This window comes from Rana temporaria, chromosome 12 (genome assembly GCF_905171775.1).
Source record: "Rana temporaria chromosome 12, aRanTem1.1, whole genome shotgun sequence".
NCBI lineage: Eukaryota > Metazoa > Chordata > Amphibia > Anura > Ranidae > Rana > Rana temporaria.
In genome coordinates, this window is record NC_053500.1 from 136,048,876 (window position 1) to 136,063,896 (window position 15,021).

The 15,021-nt window shown below is 51.2% G+C and overlaps 1 protein-coding gene across 1 annotated transcript; it reads left to right on the forward strand.

The window, feature by feature from the left end:
- Window positions 1-1,426: 1,426 nt before the first annotated feature.
- LOC120919578 (retinol dehydrogenase 10-like) lies at window positions 1,427-14,343 on the forward strand. Its single transcript, XM_040331791.1, has 5 exons — window positions 1,427-1,906; window positions 3,999-4,097; window positions 5,817-5,962; window positions 6,119-6,250; window positions 14,107-14,343. The coding sequence occupies exons 1-5, from the start codon at window positions 1,454-1,456 to the stop codon at window positions 14,171-14,173; spliced, it is 897 nt and encodes a 298-aa protein (XP_040187725.1). The 5' UTR covers window positions 1,427-1,453; the 3' UTR covers window positions 14,174-14,343.
- The last annotated feature ends 678 nt before the right edge of the window (window positions 14,344-15,021 follow it).

The window sequence follows — 15,021 nt, forward strand, 5'->3', positions numbered from 1 at the left end:
TGTTTACATGTTAAATGTGAAAATCAGTGTTCTGTCACATTAGCAAGCATGTAAGGTCAGCAAGTTTGATGCTGCTTTACAAATGTAACATGTAAACAGTCCGTCGGATTTCCAAATACTGTAATTAAAGTGGAGGTTCACCCAAATCTACATTTTTAACATTAAATTGAGGCTCATTTTGTGAAGGGGGATCGGGTGTTTTTTTTTAAATCCAAGCCGTACTTACCGTTTTAGAGATAGATCTTCTCCGCCGCTTCCGGGTATGGGCTGCGGGACTGGGCGTTCCTATTTGATTGACAGGCTTCCGACAGGCTTCCGATGGTCGCATACATCGCGTCATGATTTTCCGAAAGTAGCCGACCGTCGGTGCGCAGGCGCCGTATAGAGCCGCACCGACGTTCGGCTTCTTTCGGCTACTCGTGACGCGATGTACGCGACCGTCGGAAGCCTGTCGGAAGCCTGTCAATCAAATAGGAATGCCCAGTCCCGAAGACCATACCCGGAAGCGGCGGAGAAGATCTATCTCTAAAACGGTAAGTACTGCTTCGATTTAAAAAAAAAACACCCGAATCCTCTTCACAAAATGAGCCTCAATCTAATGTTAAAAAAAACATTTCGGGTGAACTCCCGCTTTAAGCACATAAGCTTCGTTTTGTGTTGAAAATAACTGTGAAATCTAAAACTCGGGTGGGTGTAAGAAGATGTCCACTTGCCCCCTTCTCACTCTATTATTACTGTGCAGGAGTGTGGGGTGTAGCAAGATGGCGGCGACGGAACACTTCCGGAGCAATCTGTGATGGGGAGCTGAATGTGACAACACACCGCTATCCCATAATAATAGTTCATGCACTAAGTAGTAGCTGAACAAAGTCGTCGTCACCCCCCCGCCACATACACTTTGCCCTGGTGTCACCCTTGTATCTTGTAGAAGAGGATATAATACAATAATTACATTTATTTATTCATGTGCAGCGTCGTCTGCTCTCTATTACTGCAAATACAAATACAATTGTTATTAAATTGCTACTATTATTATTTCTATTATTTTTTGTATTTTTATTTTTTGTTTACAAACTTTTATTTGAGAAAAAATTGTGGTACAAAAATGAAACAATAGATGGTATAAGGAGAAATGTATACATCCTGACCTGTTGTGGCGCTGATGGTCGCGTGACCAGATAGGACATGGCAGATGTGGACAGTCGCTATGGATCAGCATATTGATCAGATGAGGCACAATGGTTGTCGTCTGTTGAATATTAATCATCAGCCCTGTCTGCTTGGAATTTCCTCCTGGTTTTGGGTTTGTTAAAATCGGCAATCTATAAACCCACATTATATGGTCAGGAATTTTCCTGAAAGGTGCTATTGTTGGGGATTGGCTATGATCCTTTAATCCTATCATATAATCAGGGCTGCGCCGGTCCTGAAAGCAGAACAGACAGGCTGTGCCATGGAGGTCCTTCAAAATTTTCTGCTGATGTTCTGGGAAGTATGTGGCTGTATCGTTCGATCAGCAATGCGATGGGTGGTCAGACCCAAACAAAAAGACGTCTCAGGTGCCATCTGCCTGGTGACCGGAGCTGCCGGTAATGTTGGGAGACGTTTTGCCCTGGAATTTGCCAGGAAAGGGGTACTTGCACTCGTACTGTGGGATGAGGACAGAGAAGGGATGGAGGAAACGGTGCGCCTGGTGAAGGGTCTGGGGGTCCGCGCTTACCCCTACACCTGTGACGTGAGCCAGAAGAATGAAGTCTACGCTACGGCCCGCAGAGTGCAGCGAGAGGTGGGAGACGTCGCCATCTTAGTTAACAATGCCAGCATTGTACCCGGGGAGCAATTCTTCCAATGTGAGGATGACGTTATTGAGAGGAGGATGAGGATGAACTGCCACGCTCATTTCTGGGTAGGCAACACTTCAGAAGGGAGGGTGCCGACACATATGTATGTACATTGTTGTGTAACCAATCAGGGGCCGCTCTCCTCCTGCAATGCTGCCAGCCACAGAGGGGAAGTCAATGGGGCAGATTCAGTAAGATTTGCACAGTTTTTACGTAGGCGCAGGGCACCGTTTTTGCCCTGAGCCACCGCAAATTTTCTGCGCTACCCTCGATTCACGGAGCAGTAGCTCCGTAAATTGCGTGGGCGCTCCGGCAAAATGCCCGGTGTAAGCGCGCGCAATTTAAATGATCCCGTAGGGGGCGTGGATCATTTAAATTAGGCGCGTTTCCACGCCGAGCGTAGTGCGCATGCTCCGTCGGGAAACTTTCCCGACGTGCATTGCGGTAAATGACGTTGCAAGGACGTCATTTGCTTCAAAGTGAACGTGAATGGCGTCCAGCGCCATTCACGATTCACTTACGCAAACAACGTAAAATTTAAACCTCGCGACGTGGGAACGACGGGTATACGTAACATTGGCTGCCCCTGCTATTAGCAGGAGCAGCCTTACGCGAAACCCGACGTACGCAAACTACCTAAACTGCGTACGCAGGGCTCGCGTAGGGTTGTGAATCGGCGTTAGTATGCAATTTGCATACTATACGCTGACCACAACAGGAACGCCACCTAGCGGCCAACTTAAGAATGCAGCCTACGATATGACTGCATAAGGAGCCTTATGCCAGTCATTTCTTAGGCTGCAGTCGGCGTAACGAGGTTCCTGAATCAGGAGCATTTGTAACGCCGGCGCAGGTAGGCAATTGTGTAAGTGGCACTCTAGAAACACAAATACTTTTAAATATTCAAAAAAAGACAAAAACCATCCAATGAGATTGTATCGTTCACTAATCCAGCATCAGTATATAAACATCTGATTGGTGGGGGTTACTGCACTTTGCCAAACAAATTCTAAATGATAAATGAATGAGGAAATGGCGGCTTGTACTTCCAAACTTCCATATAGAGGGTCCGTTATTGGAAAACATTCCCTCTGTGGGAGGGTAGAGATGGTGAAATTTGGATGGGGGGGTCACTGGTAATGTGCTGTGTGTGGGACCTGCAGAGATCTATCCTACATATGAGGGAAACCTGGTCCAAGGGGGAGCTTTGTGTTGTCAATATATCACCATTCCTGCTGTCAACTGTTGATGACTGATATCAACTGCTGACACCAACTGATGCCTAGTAAACAGGTACGGGATTCCCGGCGGTAAAAAGTCCACCGGGAATCCCAAGGGGAAAGCCGAGAACCTGCTCGGTGACTTTCCCCCTGTACACACGAGAGGTTTTCCCGTCGGGAAAACTGCAGTGAGAGCTTTGGCCAGGAATCCCGGGCGTGTGTATGCTCCATCGCAGTTTTTCCCGACAGGAAAACTGCCGGGAAAAAGACCACCGGGAAAAAAGAGTGTCCCCTTCCAACCCAGTTTTCTTGTCGGGAAAACTGCGATGGAGCATACACACGGCTGGGATTCCTGGCCAAAGCTCCCACCGCAGTTTTCCTGCCGGGAAAACCGGTCGTGTGTACGAGGCATGACACTTGATCATGCTCTGACACCTGTTGATGTCTGCTGACAACTGATGACTCCAACTGACACTTGTTGGTGCTCTGACACCTATTGATGTCTGCTGACGCTTGTTGATGTCTGCTGATTCCCACTGACAACGGTTGACTTCCATTGTCACCTGCTGACACCCGTTGACACCTGACGATGCCCACTGACACCTTCTGATTCAGGCTAACAACTGTCGATACCCGATGACACTTGCTGACACCTGTTGACATTTTTTCATTTAGCAACATGCTATACCCAACTGCTCTGCCATGCTAACGTCTGTGATAATAATCCTGAACTGAGGCACCATAGAACCCACAGTCCCAACTGTCTTTGTAGCACCCATCAAACATTGTGAAAATGTCCTGCTCTGCCTGACCCCCCCCCCAGCACGTCCCTACCCATAGGAGGGTGTATATGAGACCCAGGTGGGGCTTGTTGTACATACAGGCTGTGAGTGTAAGCTCTCTAGGCTCCACATATAATGATGCGATTTCTCCGCAGATGGTGAAGTGTTTCCTTCCCCGGATGATGGAGAAGAAGAAGGGGCACATTGTCACCGTGTCCAGCCATCTGGGACTTGTGGCAGCGCCATACCAGGAGGTCAGTGTCTCCTCCATTACCGCTAACTGCACAACGAGAGATCAGGGGGAGCCAACAGTGTAGTGGTGTAAAAAGTAAGATGGCGCCGTATGTAAATGAGGGGGAGGAGATAGTGATAAAATATGTAAATGAGGGGGAGGAGATACTGATATAATATGTAAATGAGGGGGAGGAGATACTGATATAATATGTAAATGAGGGGGAGGAGATACTGATGTTATATGTAAATATAGGGGAGGAGATACTAAATTCTGATATTATATGTAAATAAAGGGAAGGAGAAACTGAATGCTGATATTATATGTAAATAAAGGGGAGGATATACTGACAGCTGATATTATATGTAAATAAGGGGGAGGAGATACTGACTGGTGATATTATATGTAAATAAAGGGGAGGAGATACTGACTGGTGATATAATATGTAAATGAGGGGGAGGAGATACTGATGTTATATGTAAATATAGAGAAGGAGATACTGACTGCTAATATTATATGTAAATAAGGGGGAGGAGAAACTGAATGCTGATATTAAATGTAAATAAAGGGGAGGAGATACTGACAGCTGATATTATATGTAAATAAGGGGGAGGAGATACTGAATGCTGATATTATATGTAAATAAAGGGGAGGAGATACTACTGATATTATATGTAAATAAAGGGGAGGAGATACTGACTGGTGATATTATATGTAAATAAAGGGGAGGAGATACTGACTGGTGATATTATATGTAAATAAAGGGGAGGAGATAGTACTGATATTATATGTAAATAAAGGGGAGGAGATACTGAATGCTGATATTATATGTAAATAAAGGGGAGGAGATACTGACTGGTGATATTATATGTAAATAAAGGGGAGGAGATACTACTGATATTATATGTAAATAAAGGGAAGGAGATACTGACTGGTGATATTATATGTAAATAAAGGGGAGGAGATACTACTGATATTATATGTAAATAAAGGGGAGGAGAAACTGACTGGCAATATTATATGTAAATATAGAGGAGGAGATTCTGACTGCTGATATTATATGTAAATAAGGGGAGGAGATACTGACTGCTGATAATATATGTAAATAAGGGGGAGGAGATACTGACTGGTGATATTATATGTAAATAAGGGGGAGGAGATACTGACTGGTGATATTATATGTAAATAAGGGGGAGGAGATACTGAATGCTGATATTATATGTAAATAAGATGGAGGAGATACTGAATGCTGATATTATATGTAAATAAGATGGAGGAGATACTGAATGCTGATATTATATGTAAATAAGGGGGAGGAGATACTGACTGCTGATATTATATGTAAATAAAGGGGAGGAGATACTGACTGCTGATATTATATGTAAATAAAGGGGAGGAGATTCTGACTGCTGATATTATATGTAAATATAGAGGAGGAGATACTGAATGCTGATATTATATGTAAATAAAGGGGAGGAGATTCTGACTACAGATATTATATGTAAATAAAGGGGAGGAGATTCTGACCGCTGATATTATATGTAAATAAAGGGGAGGAGATACTGACCGCTGATATTATATGTAAATAAAGGGGAGGAGATACTGACTGCTGATATGTAAATGAGTGAGAGAAGATGGTGACTCCTGAGGCTGTATGTAAATGAAGGGGAGGAGACAATGCCACTATCTGTGTGTTTATTAATTAGTGTTTGATATGACCATAATGCCGTTTCCATTTCAGGATTTCTGTGCCAGTCAGTTTGCCGCAGTCGGCCTCCATGAATCGCTCAGCCATGCTCTGAAATCCAAGAACATTGATGGAGTGAAGACAACCCTGATCTGCCCATATCTCACCACCCACACATCTACGGACACCCCCTCAATCAGGTGGGCACTGATCAGGTGACAGGTTCTCTTGTCAAGACTGACACGACTGTGTCACTGCTCTCTGTAAAGCACTATGGAATATGTCAGCACTATATAAATATGGGAGTAAATGTGACAGCTGTGTCTCTGCCTTGTTTTTTTTTTCTCTCTCATTAGACCGGAATTAGAAGCTTTTTTTTCATCGACATCTCAGGAGAGAGATATCAGGAAGGCTGTCGGAGGGATTCTCAGTGAACAGGACATGGTCTGCACTCCCAGAATCCTCTATTTTGCTGCTCTTCTTAAACAGTGAGTAGACATAAACTCCTCTATAATGGAAGAGGAGTGTCAATGTCACTTCATTGCTACACTGCGGCTCTGAATTGTGAGCTCTGGGGTCCAGGAACACAAAACGGTCAATTAGTGTGATGTGGGATTTGCACATGCCTGCCTCACTGTGCCAGTATGCCTGCCTCTGGGATCTTTCTACCTTCTCCTGTTTGCAGAGTTTCTCAGGCTGCGGGCGTCCATTATTCAAAAGCCGCGCCTCCTCCTCGGGCTGTTCCGTGATAGCCGGAACACTAATTTTCCCAGCAAAGCCTCTGTTCATTGTTCCGCCTATCACGGACGTCCTCTCGTCCGAGGATGAGAAGGCATCCGTGATAGGCGGAACACTGAACAGAGGCTCTGCTGGGAAAATTAGTGGAGGAGGCGCGGCTTTTGAATAATGGATGGCCGCCGTCTGACAGACAGGTACCCGAAATATATAAGACGACCCCCGACTTTTGGGGCATGATTTTAGATGCAAAAAGTCGTCTTATACGCCGGAAAATACGGTAGTGAGTGTACAGCTTGTATAACAGTGTAAATTTGCTGTCCCCTCAAAATAACGCAACACACAGCCATTTGGCTTCATGTACACGGGACGTTTTTACAACCTCTCCTGAACTATTTAACTTGACAGATAGTAACCCACGTTTAAAATGCCAGTTTTGCCTTGTTTGCGTTTATAAGCGCTTTAAAAAAATATATATATATATTTTTAAATAGCCAAAAATGAAAAACGCCTGTGAAAGAAACGCGGCTAAACGCGAGTTACCGCTTTTAGAAGCTTTTGGCGCTTGAAATGCCTCTAAACTCAGCTTCTGAGCCCATTTTTTTGCATTACAAAAAACCCTTTAAACTCAACTGCCTAGAAAGGACTGTAAACGACCCTGTGTACATGATAAGATAACAGAGGAGAGTTCAGGAGCAGTTGAAAAAAATGCCCAACTGCTCCTAAACATTCGTTTAGCAGCAGCAGTGTACATGAGGCTTAAACCGCTGGCAACAAAAGTGAGTACACATCTAAGTGAAAATGTCCAAATTGGGTCCAGAGTGTCAATATTTTGTGTGACCGCCATTATTTTCCAGCACTGCCTTCACCCTCTTGGGCATGGAGGTCACCAGAGCTTCACAGGTTGCCACTGGAGTTCTCTTCCTCTCCTCCATGACGACATCACAGAGCTGGTGGATGTTGGAGACCTTGCGCTCCTCCACCTTCCGTTTGAGGATGTCCCACAGATGCTCAATAGGGGGGTTTAGGTCTGGAGACATCACCTTTACCCTCAGCTTCTTTAGCAAGGCAATGGTCATCTTGGGGTCATAATCATTTTGGAATACTGCCCTGTGGCCCAGTCACCGAAGGGAGGGGATCATGCTCTGCTTCAGTATGCCACAGTACATGTTGGCATTCATGGTTCCCTCAACGAACTGTACCTCCCCAGTGTCGGCAGCACTTTATGCGTCCTCTGTTCTTGTTGTGCTAGCGTTTCTATTGGACTCCCTTCAGTTCCTAGGAGGGCTGCAAGGTCTTGTCTAGTATCAAGCTGCTGAACATAAGGTTCACCATTGCCAGTATGGAGATCTAGAGCACAGGAGGGACATTGTTTAGTTTGCATATAGTTTTCTGTGCCAGGGCAGGGTGCAAAAGCTTTGTGGCAAGTACCTACCCCCCCCCCCCCCCACTATACACATTGGGAGAGATCTACTAAATCTGGAGAGTGCAAAATCTGGTGCAGCTCTGCATAGGGTGACCACATTTCCAAACTGCCATTCAGGGACACCCCCCCCCCCCAAAAAAAATACATTTTTTTACATATTTTTTTGCCAGTTTTGGGGGCAGGGGCGTATCATGAAATCAGCGGGCCCGTGACAGGGGACTGGGTGACAGGGGACTGGGTGACAGAGGGCTGGGTGACAGAGGGCTGGGTGACAGAGGGACAGGGTGACAGAGGGACTGGGTGACAGAGGGACTGGGTGACAGAGGGACTGGGTGACGGAGAGCTGGGTGACGGAGAGCTGGGTGACGGAGAGCTGGGTGACAGAGGGACAGGGTGACAGAGGGACTGGGTGACAGAGTGACTGGGTGACAGAGTGACAGAGTGACTGGGTGACAGAGTGACAGGGTGACAGAGTGACTGGGTGACAGAGTGACTGGGTGACAGAGTGACTGGGTGACTGGGTGACAGAGTGACTGGGTGACAGAGTGACTGGGTGACAGAGTGACAGAGGGACTGGGTGACAGAGGGACTGGGTGACAGAGTGACTGGGTGACAGAGTGACTGGGTGACAGAGGGACTGGGTGACAGAGGGGCTGGGTGACAGAGGAGCTGGGTGACAGAGGAGCTGGGTGACGGAGAGCTGGGTGACGGAGAGCTGGGTGACGGAGAGCTGGGTGACAGAGGGATTGGGTGACAGAGGGACTGGGTGACAGAGGAGCTGGGTGACGGAGAGCTGGGTGACGGAGAGCTGGGTGACGGAGAGCTGGGTGACGGAGGACAGGGTGACAGAGGGACTGGGTGACAGAGTGACTGGGTGACAGAGTGACTGGGTGACAGAGTGACAGAGTGACTGGGTGACAGAGGGACTGGGTGACAGAGGGGCTGGGTGACGGAGAGCTGGGTGACGGAGAGCTGGGTGACGGAGAGCTGGGTGACGGAGAGCTGGGTGACGGAGAGCTGGGTGACGGAGAGCTGGGTGACGGAGAGCTGGGTGACAGAGGGACTGGGTGACAGAGTGACAGAGGGACTGGGTGACAGAGGGACTGGGTGACGGAGAGCTGGGTGACAGAGGGACAGGGTGACAGAGGGACTGGGTGACAGAGGGACTGGGTGACAGAGGGACTGGGTGACAGAGGAGCTGGGTGACGGAGAGCTGGGTGACGGAGAGCTGGGTGACGGAGAGCTGGGTGACGGAGAGCTGGGTGACGGAGAGCTGGGTGACAGAGGGACTGGGTGACAGAGGGACAGGGTGACAGAGTGACTGGGTGACAGAGTGACAGAGTGACTGGGTGACAGAGGGACTGGGTGACAGAGGGACAGGGTGACAGAGTGACTGGGTGACAGAGGGACAGGGTGACAGAGTGACTGGGTGACAGAGTGACTGGGTGACAGAGTGACTGGGTGACAGAGTGACTGGGTGACAGAGTGACAGGGTGACAGAGTGACTGGGTGACAGAGTGACTGGGTGACAGAGTGACTGGGTGACTGGGTGACAGAGTGACTGGGTGACAGAGTGACTGGGTGACAGAGTGACAGAGGGACTGGGTGACAGAGGGACTGGGTGACAGAGTGACTGGGTGACAGAGTGACTGGGTGACAGAGGGACTGGGTGACAGAGGGGCTGGGTGACAGAGGAGCTGGGTGACAGAGGAGCTGGGTGACGGAGAGCTGGGTGACGGAGAGCTGGGTGACGGAGAGCTGGGTGACAGAGGGATTGGGTGACAGAGGGACTGGGTGACAGAGGAGCTGGGTGACGGAGAGCTGGGTGACGGAGAGCTGGGTGACGGAGAGCTGGGTGACGGAGGACAGGGTGACAGAGGGACTGGGTGACAGAGTGACTGGGTGACAGAGTGACTGGGTGACAGAGTGACAGAGTGACTGGGTGACAGAGTGACTGGGTGACAGAGGGACTGGGTGACAGAGAGCTGGGTGACAGAGTGACTGGGTGACAGAGGGACTGGGTGACAGAGGAGCTGGGTGACAGAGGACTGGGTGACGGAGAGCTGGGTGACAGAGGGACTGGGTGACGGAGAGCTGGGTGACGGAGAGCTGGGTGACAGAGGAGCTGGGTGACAGAGGGACTGGGTGACAGAGGAGCTGGGTGACAGAGGAGCTGGGTGACGGAGAGCTGGGTGACAGAGGGACTGGGTGACGGAGAGCTGGGTGACAGAGGGACAGGGTGACAGAGGGACTGGGTGACAGAGGGACTGGGTGACAGAGGGACTGGGTGACAGAGGGACTGGGTGACAGAGTGACTGGGTGACAGAGGGACTGGGTGACAGAGGGGCTGGGTGACGGAGAGCTGGGTGACGGAGAGCTGGGTGACGGAGAGCTGGGTGACGGAGAGCTGGGTGACGGAGAGCTGGGTGACGGAGAGCTGGGTGACAGAGGGACTGGGTGACAGAGTGACAGAGGGACTGGGTGACAGAGGGACTGGGTGACGGAGAGCTGGGTGACAGAGGGACAGGGTGACAGAGGGACTGGGTGACAGAGGGACTGGGTGACAGAGGGACTGGGTGACAGAGGAGCTGGGTGACGGAGAGCTGGGTGACGGAGAGCTGGGTGACGGAGAGCTGGGTGACGGAGAGCTGGGTGACGGAGAGCTGGGTGACAGAGGGACTGGGTGACAGAGGGACAGGGTGACAGAGTGACTGGGTGACAGAGTGACAGAGTGACTGGGTGACAGAGGGACTGGGTGACAGAGGGACAGGGTGACAGAGTGACTGGGTGACAGAGGGACAGGGTGACAGAGTGACTGGGTGACAGAGTGACTGGGTGACAGAGTGACTGGGTGACAGAGGGACTGGGTGACAGAGGGACAGGGTGACAGAGTGACTGGGTGACAGAGGGACTGGGTGACAGAGGGACAGGGTGACAGAGTGACTGGGTGACAGAGGGACAGGGTGACAGAGTGACTGGGTGACAGAGTGACTGGGTGACAGAGTGACTGGGTGACAGAGGGACTGGGTGACAGAGGGACTGGGTGACAGAGGGACAGGGTGACAGAGTGACTGGGTGACAGAGTGACTGGGTGACAGAGGGCTGGGTGACAGAGGGACAGGGTGACAGAGTGACTGGGTGACAGAGTGACTGGGTGACAGAGGGCTGGGTGACAGAGGGACAGGGTGACAGAGTGGCTGGGTGACAGAGGGACAGGGTGACAGAGTGACTGGGTGACAGAGTGACTGGGTGACAGAGTGACTGGGTGACAGAGGGACTGGGTGACAGAGGGACTGGGTGACAGAGGGACAGGGTGACAGAGTGACTGGGTGACAGAGTGACTGGGTGACAGAGGGCTGGGTGACAGAGGGACAGGGTGACAGAGTGGCTGGGTGACAGAGGGACAGGGTGACAGAGTGACTGGGTGACAGAGTGACTGGGTGACAGAGTGACTGGGTGACAGAGGGACTGGGTGACAGAGTGACTGGGTGACAGAGGGACAGGGTGACAGAGTGACTGGGTGACAGAGTGACTGGGTGACAGAGGGCTGGGTGACAGAGGGACAGGGTGACAGAGTGACTGGGTGACAGAGTGACTGGGTGACAGAGGGCTGGGTGACAGAGGGACAGGGTGACAGAGTGGCTGGGTGACACTGACAGAGTGACTGGGTGACAGAGTGACTGGGTGACAGAGTGACTGGGTGACAGAGTGACTGGGTGACAGAGGGACTGGGTGACAGAGTGACTGGGTGACAGAGGGACAGGGTGACAGAGTGACTGGGTGACAGAGTGACTGGGTGACAGAGGGCTGGGTGACAGAGGGACAGGGTGACAGAGTGACTGGGTGACAGAGTGACTGGGTGACAGAGGGACTGGGTGACAGAGGGGCTGGGTGACGGAGAGCTGGGTGACGGAGAGCTGGGTGACGGAGAGCTGGGTGACGGAGAGCTGGGTGACAGAGGGACTGGGTGACAGAGTGACAGAGGGACTGGGTGACAGAGGGACTGGGTGACGGAGAGCTGGGTGACAGAGGGACAGGGTGACAGAGGGACTGGGTGACAGAGGGACTGGGTGACAGAGGGACTGGGTGACAGAGGAGCTGGGTGACGGAGAGCTGGGTGACGGAGAGCTGGGTGACGGAGAGCTGGGTGACGGAGAGCTGGGTGACGGAGAGCTGGGTGACAGAGGGACTGGGTGACAGAGGGACAGGGTGACAGAGTGACTGGGTGACAGAGTGACAGAGTGACTGGGTGACAGAGGGACTGGGTGACAGAGGGACAGGGTGACAGAGTGACTGGGTGACAGAGGGACAGGGTGACAGAGTGACTGGGTGACAGAGTGACTGGGTGACAGAGTGACTGGGTGACAGAGGGACTGGGTGACAGAGGGACAGGGTGACAGAGTGACTGGGTGACAGAGGGACTGGGTGACAGAGGGACAGGGTGACAGAGTGACTGGGTGACAGAGGGACAGGGTGACAGAGTGACTGGGTGACAGAGTGACTGGGTGACAGAGTGACTGGGTGACAGAGGGACAGGGTGACAGAGTGACTGGGTGACAGAGTGACTGGGTGACAGAGGGCTGGGTGACAGAGGGACAGGGTGACAGAGTGACTGGGTGACAGAGTGACTGGGTGACAGAGGGCTGGGTGACAGAGGGACAGGGTGACAGAGTGGCTGGGTGACAGAGGGACAGGGTGACAGAGTGACTGGGTGACAGAGTGACTGGGTGACAGAGGGACTGGGTGACAGAGGGACTGGGTGACAGAGGGACAGGGTGACAGAGTGACTGGGTGACAGAGTGACTGGGTGACAGAGGGCTGGGTGACAGAGGGACAGGGTGACAGAGTGGCTGGGTGACAGAGGGACAGGGTGACAGAGTGACTGGGTGACAGAGTGACTGGGTGACAGAGTGACTGGGTGACAGAGGGACTGGGTGACAGAGTGACAGAGGGACAGGGTGACAGAGTGACTGGGTGACAGAGTGACTGGGTGACAGAGGGCTGGGTGACAGAGGGACAGGGTGACAGAGTGACTGGGTGACAGAGTGACTGGGTGACAGAGGGCTGGGTGACAGAGGGACAGGGTGACAGAGTGGCTGGGTGACACTGACAGAGTGACTGGGTGACAGAGTGACTGGGTGACAGAGTGACTGGGTGACAGAGGGACTGGGTGACAGAGGGACTGGGTGACAGAGGGACTGGGTAGAGAGAGATTATACAGTCCAGATTACAATTTGCAGGGGCAGCAAAGGTGACAGAGAAAGGGGGGTGCACCATGCAACCAACCCCCCCCCCCCCCTCTCTCACTGTCACCTCTGCTGCCCCTGCAAATTGTAATCTGGACTGTATAATATCTCCCCCCATTGCATGGTCAACCCCCCCCCCTCCCCTGCACCTACCTTTTCTGCCCCTGCTCCAAGGATGGCCGGCGCCGCGGCGCAGCGGAAGTCGGGACTCGCGGGAGGTCGGGACTCAGGACGGGCGGCGGATCGAGTCCAGCTGTGCAACCGATGCCTGGAGGGGAGGAGGAGGAGGTCTTGGTCTGTGCCGCTAACGGTGAGTGACTCACTGCCTGTTACGCTGCTGCTCTCTCTGCAGCAAGAACCGCGGCTGGCCGCTGGAGGAGGAGGAGGTGGGGGTGGAGTCGGAGCCGCAGAGAGAGCGGGACACTGCGGTGACGTCACTGGTTGCTACAAGCCAAGCGGGGCTTCCCTAGCAACCAGTGATTTAGAATCATTTAATTACAGCTGCAGCAGCGGCAGTGAGTGTGGCAGGCAGTTGATTCCGGGACTCTCCATTGTCCCGGTTTGAAGGCTCCCGGGACACGGGACAAAAGTGTATATTACGGGACGATCCCGGGCAAACCGGGACACGTGGTCACCCTAGCTCTGCAGGTTTTATTATGAAAGCTTAACTGAACAAGCTGATTGGCTACTATACAAAGCTGCATCAGATTTTGCACTCTCCAGTTTTAGTAAATCAACCCCACTGTCCTCTCTAAACTGAGACCTCACAGACTAGCAAAACTCTGCGAAACGATCATATTAAGCCTAGTGAGCACTGTCAGGGTAGAGGTAACCAGTTCTCGATGGCAGCAAAGCCCAGGACATGCAGACATAATGTGGGTGCAATGTGAAGACATGATGTAGGAAGATCAATATTCTCTGTGTTTTCTCTCCCCAGTGTTGTGCCCTGGGAGGTGCAGCTCCTCTGCTACAAGTTTCTAGAAGGAGAAAAAAGGACACAGTGACTCCATCAATACCTTTTCCAGATGTTTCCACCCAAGCTTACCCGTTACTCAAAATATGAATTTTATCCTCTATTACGATATCCACGAATACATCTTATTTTATATTTTGTAGACACTGAAAAGCAGATTATGTGCCCTTTTCTGTACCATGAACATTTAATAAAAGATGTAGGTGAATGTATGTGTGGATCTGTCCCAGAACAGAGGGGTACATGTCATGTGCGTGAATCCGTCCCAAAACAGAGGTGTACATGTCATGTGCGTGAATCTGTCCCAGAACAGAGGTGAACATGTCATGTGCGTGAATCTGTCCCAGAACAGAGGTGAACATGTCATGTGCGTGAATCCGTCCCAGAACAGAGGTGAACATGTCATGTGCGTGAATCCGTCCCAGAACAGAGGTGAATATGTCAGGTGTGTGGACCTGCCCCAGAACCGAGGTGAAAAATGTTGTGTGCATGGATCTGTCCCAGAACAGAGGTGAACATCTCGTGTGCAAAGATCTGTCCCAGAACCGAGGTGAAAAATGTCATGTGCGTGAATCCGTCCCAGAACAGAGGTGAACATGTCATGTGCGTGAATCTGTCCCAGAACAGAGGTGAACATGTCATGTGCGTGAATCTGTCCCAGAACAGAGGTGAACATGTCATGTGCGTGAATCTGTCCCGGAACAGAGGTGTACATGTCAGGTGCGTGAATCCGTCCCGGAACAGAGGTGAACATGTCATGTGCGTGAATCCGTCCCGGGAACAGAGGTGTACATGTCATGTGCGTGAATCCGTCCCAGAACAGAGGTGAACATGTCATGTGCGTGAATCCGTCCCGGAACAGAGGTGTACATGTCATGT

Excerpts from the sequence above, each read along its gene's own strand:
- LOC120919578 (XM_040331791.1), top strand. The coding sequence starts at position 1,454 with ATGGAGGTCCTTCAAAATTTTCTGCTGATGTTCTGGGAAGTATGTGGC. Across the intron at positions 4,098-5,816 it reads TGGCAGCGCCATACCAGGAG|GATTTCTGTGCCAGTCAGTT; the intron begins GTCAGTGTCTCC and ends TTTCCATTTCAG. Across the intron at positions 6,251-14,106 it reads TTTGCTGCTCTTCTTAAACA|TGTTGTGCCCTGGGAGGTGC; the intron begins GTGAGTAGACAT and ends TTCTCTCCCCAG.